Source organism: Geospiza fortis, unplaced genomic scaffold (genome assembly GCF_000277835.1).
Source record: "Geospiza fortis unplaced genomic scaffold, GeoFor_1.0 scaffold206, whole genome shotgun sequence".
Lineage (NCBI taxonomy): Eukaryota > Metazoa > Chordata > Aves > Passeriformes > Thraupidae > Geospiza > Geospiza fortis.
The window spans coordinates 2917246-2935265 of NW_005054311.1; the positions used below are offsets into that span (position 1 = coordinate 2917246).

At 34.5% G+C, this 18020-nt stretch overlaps 1 protein-coding gene across 2 annotated transcripts in view; it reads right to left on the bottom strand.

Annotated features, from left to right (window-relative positions):
• Nucleotides 1-18020, bottom strand: part of PTPN3 (protein tyrosine phosphatase non-receptor type 3) — a 90660-nt gene that overhangs the window by 52412 nt on the left and 20228 nt on the right. For both annotated transcript variants that reach the window (XM_031055670.1, XM_031055669.1), the window contains exons 7-10: nt 14126-14246; nt 10299-10386; nt 5544-5632; nt 307-370 (exon numbers count right to left, since the gene is read on the bottom strand). In XM_031055670.1, coding sequence (XP_030911530.1) covers nt 307-370; nt 5544-5632; nt 10299-10386; nt 14126-14246 — 362 coding nt within the window. The remainder of the gene's footprint in view (nt 1-306; nt 371-5543; nt 5633-10298; nt 10387-14125; nt 14247-18020) is intronic.

Here is an 18020-nt window from a genome sequence, read left to right on the forward strand (position 1 = left end):
GTTAATAGATATTGGAGAAAGGATGGAGATCTGCATTTACCCAAAGTCTCCAAGGGAGAAGAAACCTCCATGGGAAAGATACGGTCAAACAGACTGAAAGTGGAGGGATTCAGTGTTGGAAAAGAAAAAATAAAAGGGAAAAGAGAGGGAATAAGCAGACCAGAACTGCAAGACCAAGTTAACAAAACAAAGTTTCAAAGGCACATTATCCCAACAGAGCCTTTTGATCAGCAGTTTGTAGGTTACATTCAATATAAAATATTGAATATGGTCACTAGAGCAAAACAATATTAGAGGACTACTTACATGTTTTTGCCGTTGTTGTATAAAAAACTTTTTCCTTTTAAAGGAAATTTTTAAAATGTTCACCCTAAAAGACAGAAACAGGCCATGAAATACCGAGCAATGTTTAGAGTGATAAAACAATGAAAAATAACACTGTGTACAGTAAGCCTGAAAGATTAGAGCTGTAAAATATTCAATGAATAATATGCAGCCATCTCTTGTGTTGAGTGGCAAATAGATGTCCTTGTTTAATCTTTAAATAGTTCACAGCAGTTCTCTCCCACCAAATCTATTCTTGCAGCAAAAAACTCGATGACATCTTCTACACTAAGCTGCACAAATGTTAAATGTGTCAACTTTTGTATAACTTTAGAGTCATATGACAACTGTGACTAAAGGAACAAAATTTAAGACCCTAATGACTTGACAAGGTTGGTCTTACAACAACTGAAACTTTGCAGAGGCTTTGCAGAATTGGTTTCATAATGTGAAAGATATGTATTTGTCTTAATCACTGAACAAAATCTCTAGATAAAATCATCATTTTAGAAGGATGAAAACTGCAGGAACGAGTGTTAATATACTTTTCATTTCATTAACATTGCTATGTAATTTATGTAGTAATTTTATAAATGAACACATCTTTTTAAATATACACAGTGTGAATACATATTTTCTAAGGTAAAGATTACAACTGGAATTGGTGCTCAAGCAATTTTCATTTTAATTATACACTTATCAGTATTGCTAAATTAAACAATCTTCTACTCACCTGCACAACTTCCCACAGCAAAACAAGATTTGTCTAAAAATACCTAAATTTTCTCTGCAATAGTAGTACTTCAGTAACTGAAAACCTGCATTTTTGCACAAAGAAATCTCTGATCTACCTTCAGCTGGAATCTTATGGAGGCCTTAAGGAAACCTATTTAAGGCCTAAACAAATCATATTTGCCTGAAAAAAATAATGAAATGGTTTTGTAAGTTTATTGCTAGAAGTCTCAATGTTTTTGTGAACGGATGCTTCACAGGATGTTAGATATCAGGTATGAACTTTGTTGAAAGTCCTCTCAGTTTGGCACAGTTTTTGCATTACTCTCATCAAGCAGGATGGCATAAAAACTCATTCCCAACTGCTCATGGGAGAGACACTGGAGTTATACAGCAACATCCTTCATGGATATAGGAGAATATAGTTGCCAGTTACTAACAAGAATATTAATGGAATTACCTATCCCTCTTCCTGCACAAGAGGTGGAAAACAATGCTATTTTCAGAAAATGCTTTTCTCCGTCAATTACAGAACCACAAAGAAACAGGTATTTCAACAGTATTCTTTGACAAGACAAACTGATGTGAAAATGAATGGAAAATTGAAATCATATCCTCCTTTCCTGTTAGGCCAACTCTTAAAATACTTGTGTCATTTGACTTGCTACCTCAAACATCAGTGATCTGCATTGCTCATCTAAAAGCTCTTGATTCTGAACTACCTGACAAGTCATAAATTTTCAGTTGTATTTCCTAAGCTGCAATTCTTTCTTGATTCTAGTGCTACTCTGCCTGAACTAGTACCACTTAAGTTTTGTGCTTCTGGTTCTTTCTAACCATATTTCTTGACTTAGACTAAACTTCAACAAACAAGTTTTTGGAGTTATTCCAAAGTTGCTGTCATGGTCTTGTCTTACTCCAACACAGAGCCAGCTGAAATGCAGAGCACTGAAAACTAACCTTGCAGACTAAGTGAAAAACCCTTGACCCAACAACAAAAAGGGAGCCAGCATCCTAAAGTACCAAAACTCCCTCAATCACTCTCCACTACCTCCTGCTTTTTCTTGAAAAACCCCAAAACAAGCAAACAAAAAACAACCAAAACCCCATTAAAACCAAAACAACCCCCATCATTCAGTGCATGACCATATAATCACTTCAAGCCAAATCAGGGCATTAAATCTCTTTATTTTGACACTCTCCTAAATAGAATACCCCTCAATTCCATTCATTCTTCTTAAAGTACAACTAAACCTACTTAGTTCAGGCATGAAGAACACTTGGTACTCTGACATCTTTATTTAACAATGACTAAAAATCATTTGCAACATTATGCCCACAAACTGACTGAATGTTCACACCAAGCAAAATCTAGAAAAAAAAATCTAGGAGATTAAGGTGTCAAAGCACTTAGACTTAACAAGTTCTTGAAGATGCCATATCCAAAAATTGTATTAATAGAATGCAGTTACTGCTATTATATCTGGTGGTCCAGTGGCCCTTCTCTCTCACCAATAATCTGTTCAGTGACTATGCAACACTCACAAATCATTAAATTTCATGGTTTATTTAAAAAGCACTCACTAGTTGTAGCATATTAAGAATGATAGATCTTTTGGGTCCCATCTTCCTGTCATTCACAAGCATCAAAATAGATCTGTCGCTCTGTGGGCCACAGAATCGCTAATTTTTGATTAAACTGGCAGTTCTGTCCTAGAACTTAGTACTAACAACTGGTACTTGTGACTTAAAGCAAAGAGAAAGTTTCTTTACCTGTAAATACTATACTTTACCACCGAAAAAAGATTCTGTCCAATTTGCTATGCAAGATACTTGTTTTCCAAGTTTTAACTAGCAATATATTATGCATTCCTCAAGCAGTTTCTCTGAAATTTTCAAAGCAGTGAAATGGCATACACAGAAAACATTAACTACCTAACTTTAGTTGCTGCTGATATAGAGACTATTTGTATGTTCTTGCCATTAATATTTACTTGCAAAATCATTTGGAAATTAGCACATAACAGTTAAGCATCCTTAAGAATAACTCTGCAGAGTGCAAAAAATACTGCATTAAATCCAAAGCTATTTTTTAAACCTGTCTTGACTTGCATTGTCGCTGACTGATCAGTCAGCTCTTTACGTAGGTTGCTTTGATTGAAAAGCATCTTTTTGCCAAGGCAGAGCTCTCTCACTGCCTCTGTTCCTGAAAACTTTTGGTCCCCTTTGACTACTACCATATGGCATAGTTGTATTGTTGTCATCCACTGCAAAGTATTTTACTTAAAATTTTGGAAAGAGTGCTTCGATGGTGTTTGCTGCCACCTTCAGTTCTAACTCATTAATGGTGAACTTTGCACAGTCCATAGGAAAAACCACTTGATATAAATGGTGTTACATAAAGAGCCTAAATAAATACCACTTCAGGCATTACAGAAATATATCCTGCTTTGAGATCTAAAATGAAAGTAAGAATCCATACTACAAATACATCCCAAGTACCTCCACTCTGGTGGTTTTCAGTGTTTGCCTGTTTTGGTGGGATCAGGAAATGGACACCATTCCTGCACAAGGAATTATGATTAACTCATGCAAGATGCCAGAAATAAAATATCAAAAAGTTAGCTCCTGTGTAGGGAGATTTTGCTTTCAAGATGAAGTGAAATTTTTAGAGAGAGAGAGGCAGAGAGAAAGCGAGTGAGCAGGAAAGCTTGGAACAACTGCATGAGCTATCAGCTGAAAATATTATTGCCTAAACCTCATCTTTTAGTGTGGGAATTATTTGAACTGAAAAACCTGTGGGTTTTACTTCCCTCAATTTTTTTCTGTAAATGAGAACAGGCTTTTGTGAAAAATGTTTTAGCATCTGTGTTTTATTGCTCTGTGATCTTCTGGAGTAAAAGTAGCACAGGAAGTTGTAGATTCCTCCTGTCTTGTGTGCTATAAACTATCTTTCCCTTCCTTGAAAAAATTCATATAGTCACAGATTATAAAATACCATTTCTCTGTGATTTCCAGGAACAACTATTATCAATTCATATCTTACTTAGGTCAACTAAGTTGGCAGAACAAGACTGGCATAAGACAGAAAATGTGCCTCCAGCTGGCAGTTTTTAAAACCTGCAGCGGTTGAAAGAAGCTGAGAGGCTGATGTATGAAAGAGCAGCACTCAAGGCACAAAGATGAAAGACAAGTCTTTTGTGCTTCAATGTGCATTAGAAATGGAAAAATACAAGTTTTCACTGTATTTTCATGCTGCTGCATGAGAGCATTATTATTGACATGCATTTACCCAGGATGATTGCAGTATATCCCAGGGAGTTGAAATGCAACTCACAGCAAAGTAAAAAAAATCCAGAGACCATATTTTCCCCTAGAATTTAAATTGAAACTGATTTTATTGCTTTTCTATAGGAAACAGCTGTTTGGTTGGGTTCATAAATGAAATGATGAAATGACACTAGCATTTAAAGACTACAGCTAGGGAGTTGGGTTTTTTTTGTATAATTAAGGGCCAAAAAGCAAGTACAACTCACTGGAATGCATTTTTCTGTCATGATTAAGAACACTGTACTATCTTACTGAAAAATTTATCCAGAAAAATTGTTACAAATTCAAAGAACTCATGTTCTTTGAATGACAATGCTATAGTTTTATCAAGCATAAAAAAAAGTTCATACTTTGTTTAAAAAAGAAAGACTGGAAAAAATTTCTTTCTGATCCAATTCAAAAACCTTAAGGAAATGCCTGACCTCCATATAATTTCTTATTCAGGTTATAATTTTTAGTATGATATAACTAATAAAGCCCAAAAGCACTTTAAAAAAATTATAGCTTATGTAACTTCTCGTGTCATTCACATCAGAGCTCCTGTGCACATTATTTCTTTGCAGAGATTATTTTCTACAGCACAATCATGCATTCTAATGTTTTATGTATCAGAGAATTAATGTGAAGGTCTCTAACCTGCTTGTTAATGTTATATACCCATATTTGATGAGATTTGAAAATGTCTAAATTATATTATCCTACTTGTAAATCTGAAACTCCAAAAACCTAATTTTACCTTTCTACTCCAAGAAGTATCTTCTTGCTGAATGCCATGTTAAAAAGTTCAGACTGAACTTAATTCAGACTGAATTAGGGACTGAACTTTAATAGCAATACTGATTAATTTTGTTTTTGAAGAAACATATTATTGAGCATAACAGCAGCAAATCTCTAAGACCACAAGGTCCTCCTAATAATGTACTCATACCTGTATGTAAATTAACTTGATCAAGACTTCACACAGTGCAAGGACTCCAGAAGTCTTAAAGATTTAAAAGCCTAGGAAAGTTTTTGTTTTTATCTAAGCACAAGGAAATAACACAATACTCCATGAAAAACAAATATATGTATTGTAGGCTTATTTGGAAAAAATGTGAAAGCAAATGGAGGTAAGATTGAAAAAACTGGACATATTTCTTTACAATACAGGAATTTACCAGGGATAGAAGCTCGTACAGATGAGTTTTCTATATACAGCAATTCCACTGGATGCAATCCCAATCATAAGATCTAGATTATGGAGATCCTAAAAAAGAAAAATACTGTAAGAACACAGATGCAGTTTGTGTCATTCACATTTATCTACTAATAAATTTATTTTCAAGCTTTCTATACCTAAATTGCTACACTTGAGGAATAAAATCAATGACATTTTTGAGTTTTGATTTTTGTGCATCTCTTTCCTTTGATGTTATCTATTACACATTCTAAATATTATTCATTCATAAAAGTTGTAACGTTCATCCTACTACCCTGGATCTTCCTTAGGTCTGTATCAAAAGTAAATTTGCAAGTCTAACCTTATTATTTCAGGAAAGAAGTTGAAATACTTCCCAAGATTAGTCAGGTAAATGTCACAGAATTTTGGGAACTGAACAAAAATTGCTTGATTACATGCTGTTAAAAAAAGCAGAGGAATAATTCCTTACTTTTTCCTGAAAGCTTTTACCAAGAAAGACCGCACAGAAGGTGACCATAATTTTGCATATGAGAATATGTTGGAGAAATACACGTGTACACAAATATTTCATACACTAAATGAAATCCATTATTAACCAAACCAAAAGCTGTGCATTAGCTTAACACATTAAACTGGGGAAAAAAAATATCAGAATTTTACAATCCTTTCTAGGTACTGAGATACTCAAGAGAAAACATATAGGCAAACATTGAGTTAAAAAAACCAAAAACAAAAAGGCAGAGAGGAGGATGCTGGATGGTCATTTTGAGCCTAAACCCAGACTGATGTTAAAGAAGTTACAAACCTTGGCTTTCCATTTCTTATGATCAATACACACTAGTGTGTCATTATACAGATTTCTGAACAGAGTTAAATGCATACATAAATCCACATGTAAGTAGAATCCATTGTTTCAAATATCAGGTTTGACTCAAAAGCAATTTCAGCTTGTTTTTAAAGGACAGCCAATGGTAACAGATTCTCTTAAAGCCTTCAGTAGCACAGTTGCTCCTCTAGATGGTAGTCTGGGCTCAATTAATATATGGCTTTCCTCCATATCCAATCCCAATTTCTTTATATTAGTAAGGTACGGGAAAATAGAACAGGTAGCATGTGCTCTGGCAATACTGTGGAAAGTCTACAACAAATCCTTTAAAAACAATTGAATAGAAGTGTGATACAGGCCCATGAATGAGCAAAGCCCAACTTAATTTTCAAAGCATAATACAGGAATCCAGAACTGACATCCCTGTATTTTAATACTTGGGAAGAACACTGAGGTATTCAGGAGATTAAGTGCCTACAGTTTAGCTGTTTCTGCCATGATATGGCCAACCTAAAGGAGGGTAGAAAATTGTATTATTAGCATTTTGAGCTTACTCTAGGTTCCTGCTTTTAAAAATCAATACTGTGAAGAAAAAACAGCTTTTAAAGTAAAACCTTAAAATCGACATGATTAAGTAGAAATAGAAGGATTATCTAAAACACTTGATGGGGATTAATTAGGCTAAACTACTCTATTTTCTCCAGAAGCTTTGTCAGAACAAAGTTCATTCCTTACCCTCCTCTGCACCAGCCTAAACCACTAAGCTCCCATGTTATTTGTTATTATGAATTCTCTTGTATTGAGCCTAAGAAACACAAAATCAAGATGCTGGAATAGCATAAAGAGAGGGTCTCTTATATGAAATATGATATTGATGTACAGTTATTTCCCTTTCAAAACATCAAGCTGTTAAATTGCATAACGAAGAAATAACGTGCATATTTTTATTAAAAAACAGGTAACATGAAGAAGAAAATAATAAAATTTGTAAAGATAAAAAATTATCATGCCAGTCATCTAGCTAGTTAAGTACTGATTCATATTTGATTTAGTTTACAATTACCATTTTGATTTTGGAAATATGGAAATAATATTGATTCAAAAAATTTCCTATCTTCAACTCTGAGTAAAAATGAAAGATAAGTTAACAGCAGATTAATTATTGAGCAGAGGGGATATTGGTCCAGAGTGAAAAGGAGATTAGAAATTCAAGAAATATCAATATAGTTTTAAGATATTGAATTCACTCTCTTGAGTCTCCTAATACTATCGCATATTTTAATATTTTAGCAGTTCAGATTTTTCATCAGAAAAAAAGCAGAAGTATTTGCAGATGAAAACTGAGCTCAAATTGAAGTTGCATGCTTAGTAAGTTGCTAAAAAAAAGCTCACACTTACATTAAATATTTAACTTTGTATCATAAATCAAAAAAAATAAGGAAGCTATATATCCATCTGCTCTTCAAGAAACATTATCCAAAAGTATCCCACTCTCAACCACCAGTACAGGAGCACCAGCTTCTTTGGGCCATTAGTATAAAAGCCAGGTGTTACCTGGTTCTTCTGCCATACACAATCTAAGAGGAACAAGATCATCAGAATCCACAGAGATAAAGCCTTTCACAGAGACACAGTTTAATTAGCCCCTGCTAAATCTGTCAAGGCACTGGGACGTGACAAAACTGGAAGGATGATTTAAAAGCAGTGTTGAGAGGGGAGAATATCAGGAGGCATTGTAAATATCCCTGCCAAAGCAGGGGCAGGACACAGTAGCCTCTGTGAAGAAGCAGCTGGTAAACCTTCACTGTAAACTTCACTGTAAACTTCACTGTAAATAGGGAGCAAGTTTGCCTCATGGCATTCAATCCAAACAGGCACTTGCAACTAATGTTTTGGAAGGACAAAATTTCAGAGACAACCAACTACACCCCGACTAATGACTTCCCTTCTCAGCCTCAGGTCATTTAGAGGTAGAGGATTTCCTAGTTTAGAAGCTTCTTTTATATTTAACAGACTCCAGTGACTGCCTGACTGTTCGTGATAGCTCTTTCACCTTGGGCATCCATTAAATCAGAAGTAACACTTACAGTTCAATTACAGCATTGTGGGAAAAGTCCCTTTACTTAAACCTGTCTTTTTTTGAGTAGACTGAAGATCTTGTTGGCTATTCACATTCTCCATGCTGTTCACCTGCTACAGAAGGCTTTTCCTTTAAACATTCATGATTGTTATCCTTCTCTGTACTTTTCTTTTTCCATTACCCACTCTGAGATAAGGAAGGGAGAGGAAGAATGAAGCTCAACATTCAAATGATATTGAAACTCAATTTGAAAGGTGGCATGATATTTTCTGGTTTGGGTTCTATTTCCTTCCTAGCAGCTTCTAAATGTCTAGCTGTCTAGTTCAACGGCTAGAAAAACCAGATCACTTCAAATATTTCATCCTTAAAAAAACTGAATTTCGATAAAACTATTATTTTGAATCAAAACAGTAGCAAAATCATCTGCAGTGAAATTTCATTTAGCTGAAAATGTCTGAATCCAGTCTATCATCACTACTGACACTGGTAAAACCACTACTGACACCCTGCATGCAGTTCAGCAGCCTGCAGCTCAGGAAGGATAATGGAAATTGGAAGAGCTTTCAGAAACAACATCCCATCAATATTAAGAGACTGGTCACAGTCTAGTGTGGAAGTCTTAGCACTCAAGTTGACTTATCAAAATACTAGGCTATATTAGAAGTTAAAAGGAAAATATCCAATCAAGTTAAGTGTATATAGTGATCTCAAGTGTAACACTAAGAGCCTCTTCAATAAAGTAGAAAGGTGACAGATGACCTAATGGACAGACTATACAAAGTCAGATTTAATAATTTCCTTTTCTTTCTACTTTTATCCATTATTTTAAAAAGTGTCTACCTTTTGATCACTGTATTTCATTAATATAAATGTAATTATAGTGGCTTCATACAGAAGTACTTTAGGAATTTCTAGAAATTCAATGCAGCACTCACTAATTTGTGGCAGAATAAAGAAAAACAAGAAGAAAATATGCTGAAGGAAGCAAATGACTCAGTCTATTCCTTCCTCATCATTAAAGATATTTACCAATTTTTCATTCTAACTCTTAGTGTCAGGATTATTAAAAAACCTCAAAAAATGTTAGGAAAACTAGAAGTCATTTTCACCTAGGAAATTAATTATCTGTAGTACACTTCCTTTGGTTTTTACACTACAAGTCTTATACAAAAACAATTTACTATTGCACAGAAGAACAAAAGGTAACTTGCACCCTAGAATGCAAATAAAAAAGCATTTTGGGGATTCACTTCAGATGAATAGTGCAGTCAAAATTTAAATTGCAGTAGACAGTGAAATACTAAGACACGTTTCTTATCAATGAACATCCCGTATCTAAAAGAGTTCAAATACATTTTTACTGGTCATCACTCATGCTGTTAAATACTTAGATTTAGCCTGGAATCAGGGAATATAGGAATTTAAAGAAAAAAAAATCTCTAACACTTAAGAAATTAGTGCTAGAAATTCAAAGAAATTAAACTCTTAAAACACCTGCCAACTAATAGCACTAAACACAGCATTTCATTTTTCATGCTAAGACCCTCAGAATCCTTTCTAAAATTATTAAGTAAAATATGTTGCAGTAATTAAATAGTTTATCTTAAAAATTCTTTGTTACACTTTTGAGGAGCTCTAGCTTATCTGGTTGAAATTCTAGCACCTATGTCACACATAAGTTATTGAAAAATTACCCAGCTCTCCTTAAAAATAACACATGATAAAGTCAGTATTTAAGTATTACTTTTTTTTTACTGATATTAATTAATGTAAAAAAAAAGCATATAAATTTACTTTCCAAGGGAAAAATTACAATGTAAACATACTCTACCACTGTGCAATTCCACTCCATAGAATTCAAGTGTTCTTGCTATATTTATATAGCAGGACTCTGCTTCAGATTGCTTGAGGCCACTAGAAGAAGGGGAAAAATAATAAATATGAACCACAGACAAGTCAAAAGTAAATAAAAATTATACGATATTTATTCCAAATGTATAAAACCAGAAGAATGCTGAAATCCAGTGTCTCAGAAATAACACGACATTAAGTAGTGCCACAATTTCTTTACTGATGAAGGCCCTGCTAAAATACTCCCAAAAATTAAATGGATTATGTGTGATTTTATTACCTTAGCCACTCTTGACCAGCTATTTTTAGAAAAACCTTTATCTGTTATGTTCAAAGGGATGAGGAAACAATTCCCCCATAAAATCTGACATTTTAAAAAGAAGTTGTATCGGTAAATATTGTGCATTTCATAGTCTCTCAGAAAGTAGTCATGTAGAAGAAAGATAAGAAGCACGAACGCACTAATAAAATAAAGGGGAGAGAACAGACTAAAAGTTAAAGTTATGAAACACACCAAGGAAAAGCCATCTGAGTTAACCTAAAATCTGTAAGTCCTAAAATATTTTTTTCTCCTGCAGTTAAGACATTAAAATCATAAAAGCATTTGACTCTCTTGTCTCCAAGAAAGCTTCTATAAGAACAGGTAAAAACAACTCTTTGCTAGGTAAGCTTCTAAAACAACATGCATAAAATCACATTAATCAAATGCAATTTAGGTACAACCTGCACAAAGTTGACATAATATTGAGTTATGTTAAGAAATCCAGCCTCTATTACTTCCAATTAATATCTCTCTTTTTAAATGCAAAGCCATCCAAATACAATGCCCTGAAACAGCCACTCTAGGAAATCTTACATCATGCTGCAGAAAACAGAAAGCTACCTTGAACTGGAAAGCCATAGCCAGCGTGGCTTGAGGATGGCATAATATCAGGAAAAAAGAGAGCAAAGATGAAGAAAACTTCTGTTTGTCACAATACTGAGCTAAACTGGTTTCTCAGATCCACATGCATACTGACTTTTGCCAGCTTGATTCTGAAACACTTTAGTAGACCCTGTATCTTTCACTGTGTCAGAAAATTATAGAAACAAACCAATGTGAAATGGCCATTTTGTTATATAAAAGGATGCTGAATATGTTTGCAAGAGTACATTGCTGTCATTTTTAATATTTTGATCAAGTATTTGTTCAGAAGGTCTGCTGCACACTAACAAGATGCCTGCAAATTTTAATTCTCGAATTTGTATACTCCATCTACACCAGACCAGTCACGCCTTGTGTCTTGAAGGGCCAAGTATCTCAGCACAGACTTAGGTTTTTTACTCATTGTTTTTACACCGTCCTACTCAATTAGAGGTGAAACAAAACCTTCAGGTCCCTAAGCAGATGGTAATTATTCAGTGAGATAAACAGGCAAGAGGAAACTGGTCTTGATATTCCATTTTTTTTAGTTGTTGATACCCAAGGACTATGAACCTCATCTGGAATATAAGCATCCTATTTAGTTTCAAAGGCATCTTTCTCATCAAACTGATGGCTGGATCTAGCAAGCACTATGAAAACCTTACCAATTTGGACAATATCTGCATCCTAAGATCTCAGGCTGTTTATGTTACTGAGCAAAACACAGCAGGAAAACCAAGTTAGAACCAACTATACACAGAAAAATCCCCCTATGGATTTAGCAAGGAAAACAAAAGGAAAACTTCTGAAGCTACACAAGTTCAACATGACAATAGCTGCTTTCTTAACAGCTACATACTGTCCACTGAACAGTGTGACATGGACTTGTTCAGGGAATACTTCCTCAGATTTTGAAAAGCAACATAAGACCTAGGTAACAAAAACCTTGCACTGTGTTACAACACATAACAAGACATAACATAACTTCTAAAGTCTGTATTTCAGCAACTCAAGCCTTTTTATTTTCCTTTGTGAAAGTTTCCCAAAGCATAGACACTAAAGAATGAAAAAAGGATAGATGTCTATAGGGTCAGCTTTGAAACCCTCTAATATAAGAATACTGATTTCAAAGCTATAATAACTTACAGATAACCTATACGATTCACAGCAATATTTTTTATCCCAGATTAGCAGAAATTTCATTCCAAAGGAACAATGCTCTCTCAAAGGGTAAAAAAGTAAATTCTTCCTTTCTGTCTTTCCTTCCCAGCAGCTCTGGTGAACACCAGAACCATTCTTGTCAAGTATGCTCTTGGCACTGATCTAGTAAAATTCACATCTGAGACATAGGAATGCCAAAGGAGTATGCAAGAAATACTGCCAGAGTATACAATAACTTGTCTGTCTCTCCTTGCACTCTGAAGTAAATTGGCAGTAAGAGCTAAGTTTAGAAAGATGTGTTAAAACAATAAAGAAAATTTTTTTCCAGTCCAATCTACTCAGTATTTTTATTCAGACTTTCAATTACCAACATCTCTGCTAATTCCAATACAGATGTTAAACTTCTCAACCATCAAGGCTTCTTCACCCCAAAGACACTCAATGAAAGCATTGATATCACTGAAAGGACGCAGAGAAGAAAGGAGTCTTTGCAACAGACCCCATCACACCTTAGTCTGGACCAATGCTAACTTCTGATCTTTCCTCTGCAGTTTTATATCTCTTGCTACCACAGCACTAAATACATGAGCTCAACCCAGCCCATCCAAGACTCTTCAGAAATTTCCCTCAGTCGTCTCCTAGCTGACTGCTTCCAAAAGACAAGCAGGTTTATTCATTCCTGTCTAAAAACTTCCCCTCAAAACCTACTGAGCCTACTGGAAACTGCAAATTAAATTGGAAGGAGTAGAAAGAAGCATCAGCTATTGTGTGCCTGAACATAACTGTTTGGAAAGCAGCCCGGATTAGTATCTCCAACAGAAAGGACAGCTGGAGTTAAGAGTTTGGTAGTTATCTTCTTTTGCCCCATAAATGACAAGGCCTGCTCTGGATGGCTAGGGACCACACATGAAGTTCAGAACTACTCACTACACCCACTAGCAGTAAAGAAACCAGAGGAAAAAATAAGAGTATTGAAAGATGAGAAAAAAGCAGCTGAGGGACATTAGGAAGACATGAAAATGGAAATATTTCAGGGCATAAATCAAAGAAACTAAGAGAGCAGGGAATTAGCTCTGCCGCAGTTAAAATACAGGCAGAGAAAACAAGTCTACAGAGATTTGGATTTCATTTGCTCACAGACAATTTCTTAGATTGGTATATTTGCATTCAGCTTGCAAGTATCTGATCAACACCACTAATTCCAAAGCTGCAGTCTTACAAGAGACAAATCAGCAGGGTCAGAAAAAATAATTAGCAGCGCACTGACTGGAATAATCTGTTGCAGCCTTTGTATTACACTCAGGAGAGGGGAGGGAAAGCACAAAGTTAATTGAAGTGGTTTATGGCTATGGTATTTCTTGGAGTTTTTCCCCACATATATAGATAAAAAAATCTGTAGAATTTGAAAAATGATCAAATGTTCTTCATGCAGCAAACTCCTCAAACATCTAGTATAGTATTCTAGATTGTTGCCTTTAATAATATTTAAGGCTAATTAATCTCCTAGAGGTAATAACTAGAAATTTATTTAGATGTTTCAACACATTAGCATCGTACTCTGAATATAATTAAACTAGCATCTCTATGATAAACCCAAATACTTCATTTAAAAGTAGGTATATGAAATACAACTGGTTGTTGTAATGAAACTACTAAGAACTTGAGTCTTCCTTTTGACATCTTTTTTTTTTCCTTTAAAAGCTCAAGAGGTGATAGAGAAATAAAAGTTCACATTACCTGTGTTGCTCATGTAGCGTTTCTACTTTGGTAAGAAAATCTTTGTTCTGCTCCGGTATAAAGTTGTAATTTGAAAGATATCCTGAGCTATGCACTGAAGCATTATAGTCTCCAAGTTGTGCTGTTAAGAAACAAGAAACACATATACAAAGTTTTCACAGTTAATTGGATTTTTGTTTAGAAGAAATTCCTTCTAATTAAAATACATACACATATGGGAAAATGCAGAAATTACCAATTATTTCCCAACAGACAAGAAGCGTTGAACTTCAGGAACTGTATGACCCCAGCGAGGTAAGATTTTTTTCAAAATACACTTACCATAACTATAACCTCAGGCACTGAATGACTCAGTACTTTATTTAGTTACTTATGTAGCCTCACTTTTGCATCACAACCTGTAACAGCATCAGACAGATGTCATGTGCTGTGCTGACACACACGCTGCACTATAACATCAGAGAACATCAAATTGTTTCAGTAAGAGACGGCAAATGAAATCAATTTGACACATTTACTTGACTAGAACATATTAGAAGTTTTCAACAAGATCTGTCACTTAAAAAGCATCCACTCTTCCCAAATTCAGGTGGAAATCACTCTACTACCAACTATGACACTGTCATAGAAATTCAGCTGTGAATTACTTAACAGAAAATGTGAAATAACTGCGGATTGACACATAATATTATCAAGGTGCTACAAAAAGTAAATAAGTACAGCCTGTACTAACCTTCTTTTTCATAAAGAGTATAGAATACTGATTATAAAGCCTTAAATTTCCCAGAAGTTATTGGTATGATTTGCAAATTAACACAAAAGAAAGTAACTGATAGGCTGCAAACAATTCAGCATCAAAAGCTTCTCAACTAAATCAAAGTTCGAGAGCACATTTTCAGGATATACTATCAATAATATTGACAGCATTTCCCAGAAAAGTAAAAAAAATACAACAGAGATATTTAAGTGATTCAAGTTGAGGGGCATGAGAGGCACATCAGAAATAACTTACACCTAGTAATTATGTCAGATCTGTAATGCAGGGGATAACTAATATTTCCCATATACATGTATTCAAACTGCATGATTTATGTCCCAGAAAATGGAACTACAATGATACAATACAATTCCCAGGGAAATGCAGTCAAAAGCTAATATAGTTGCACACCTAATTGTCTGCATCAAGAGAAATATTTAAATAAAAAAGGGAATGATAAAGAGAAACTAATTTTCTTTAAATGCAGAAAGTCTTGCCTTAGTTCTTTCTTTTAAAAGGTAGCCTAAACTTTAAATTAATTAGCAAATGGCAGGCAAAGGACTAAATATTTTCCATGAGAGCCAAAACACGTATTTGAACATTACTGTAAAATTTATCTGAAGAAAAACAAAAAAACAAGAACAAATAAAAACAAACCAAAACAAAAAATCACCAAATCAACCAAGACAGACAATGCAGAAGCATCATAAGAAACTGAAATGATTTTTAGAAATATCCCTACATTGACAAAAGTCCAACCCTGACAATGCTAAGACTAAGGCAACAACAATAAAAGTGAAAATCTGAAACTTTTAGAAATAAATAGTATGCTAATAACAGTGTAAAATAAAACCCACAATTTCACAATTACAGTAGTTGATCGAGGATCCCTTCCTTTGCTAGTCATTAACACAACCCATCTTTTCTATGAAACAATCTACATCTTTAATGTTTGCTGAAGCCAGTCTGAATTCCATTCTTGCCAATGGGAAAAGACCAGATTGCCAGGAATAAGATAACATCATTTTCTACTCCAATTTTCTTTGCAATAGGAAAAGATATTGTTACTGTAATTTTACCTTCTCTAAAAGGGACAACTGTTATTCCTCCATACATTATGAGGTAGTCTTCTTTCTGATCTTCTAAATAGGCCACTCTGGGTTTTTTTCCTCTTGCTACTAGCTACCTGAGGCCATGCCAACAAGGGGAGCAATTTAGCTTCTCCAACTCCCTAGCCAGCTGTTACAGTAGAAGAAAAACCTCTTGCAAGACTAATGGTCTTGTGTAAAATTTAATTATCCAAACAGGAAAAAAAGTAAGGACATATTGAGATGCCGGCAGAATAATAACCCATGATGCTTCCATCTCTTTACTGGTTTTCTCCAGAAGAGAAAAGAAGGGCAGGAAATACTAAAGACCTATTTCTAATCTGAGTTTCTCCTGACATAGTTTCTGCTCTGATCATGAGACAGCAGATACTAACTCAATGAAGATAAAGTTAGAGTATAAAAAAAATATTTTAATATTTCTCCATTCTAGACCACTGTTGCTCTTTAATTTATTGTAACTGGCAAACAATATAGAGCAAAGTGAGAGAAAGTAGAACCAAGGATGAGTCAAAAAACAAATAAACCCCTGATATTTGAATATCAGAATACTGTATTTTAGAGTTATATATCTAATATGAAAAGCTTTAAAGGAAGGAATGTATGAACCATTAATTTAGAAGGACATACTCAGTAAAACCAGAACATCTATTTTTAATTTCTAGTAAAAGAAGATTCAATAGCCAAGTAGCCATGCCAAAACACTGGTTCTACAAACTTTCAATAAAGAAAGAGCTTATAAGTGCTTGAAACACTAGTCTTGAGATCATCTATGTTTACAGAGCATAGGGTCTGTCTATGCCTTATTGAAGCCTAAAGAAGCCATATATTCCTCATACTTTTTTCAAAAGTAATTTGTTCAGATACCCTTCAAGGTGCAGATGACATTGTTCTCCAATTCTAGAGACTTCGCTTGTAAATAATAAGAAAAAGAATTGCATACAAAGTAATAGCACCAGAACCTATTTCTGTATGTGGGCATTTCAAATAACTTCAGATACAAGAAGGGAAATGCCTGAATGGCTCATTGGCTAACCATCATGAGAAATCAGTTATAGATCATTTGGACAAATTTACCCAAAGGAATGCCTACAAAAGCTAGTCTTTGGAAAGTGGGTAATATCAACTTTCTATAGACCTGGAAGTGTATCAGAAAAGAATCAAGCAGGTTCACATTAAAATTGCTATAAAATTACAAATTTAATATTTTAGGACAAATGAATAAAGCACAAAAGTGACTTGAGCTGCCTGTTTTAAAAAAAGGAAAACTACATATAAAGATCAGGTTCACAGGGCAAAAGAATAAACAAACCACGGGAAGAGTCTTACATATAAATTCTAAAATCCCTCAGATATAAAACTGCCGTCCAGGATTAAAACATAGTTAGGATCTTATGACTGGCCTCCAAATCAGGACAGCAATAATGACTCACATTCTTGAGGTGAGGGTGAAATGTAGTATTAAATGCTAATGATTAATTTATCTTCATATGAATATTGAGGTACAAAAAGAAAATATACTTAATCTGTACAGTTTAATCAGTTTAGAAATTTTAAGTGATTGCTTCTTGGCAAAAAAAAAGAGAACAGAAGAAAGATGAACTTCGTAGCATAAACTGTTTCTGAACACTAACTACAAATTATTCAAGTATTAAAATGTTTCTGGAATCAGAAAACAATCTGCTACAGCAGAATGCAGTTTCAAAGAACCAACATAAAAATGCAGACACTTACTAAAGACAGACTATAAGGCAAAAGGTAAAAAGGCACATTGGAATGATCAAAATGACACCATGTTGAAAATGGTTTTCAGAGAGAAATTTCTATAAGGACCGAAATCCACAGAAGTGTATGTTGAGAGAAGGAAAGGTGTTTCAACAAGTGGAACCTGTATCCAAATAAGAATGTGAACATGAACACTAACCCACTCAGTCCCTAAGAAATTGTAATGTCTCTACAGGACAAGTAGAACTAGCTATCATGTGAGTTAAAACTAATTTGTTTTGCAAAAGGAAATAATGCTTCACACTCA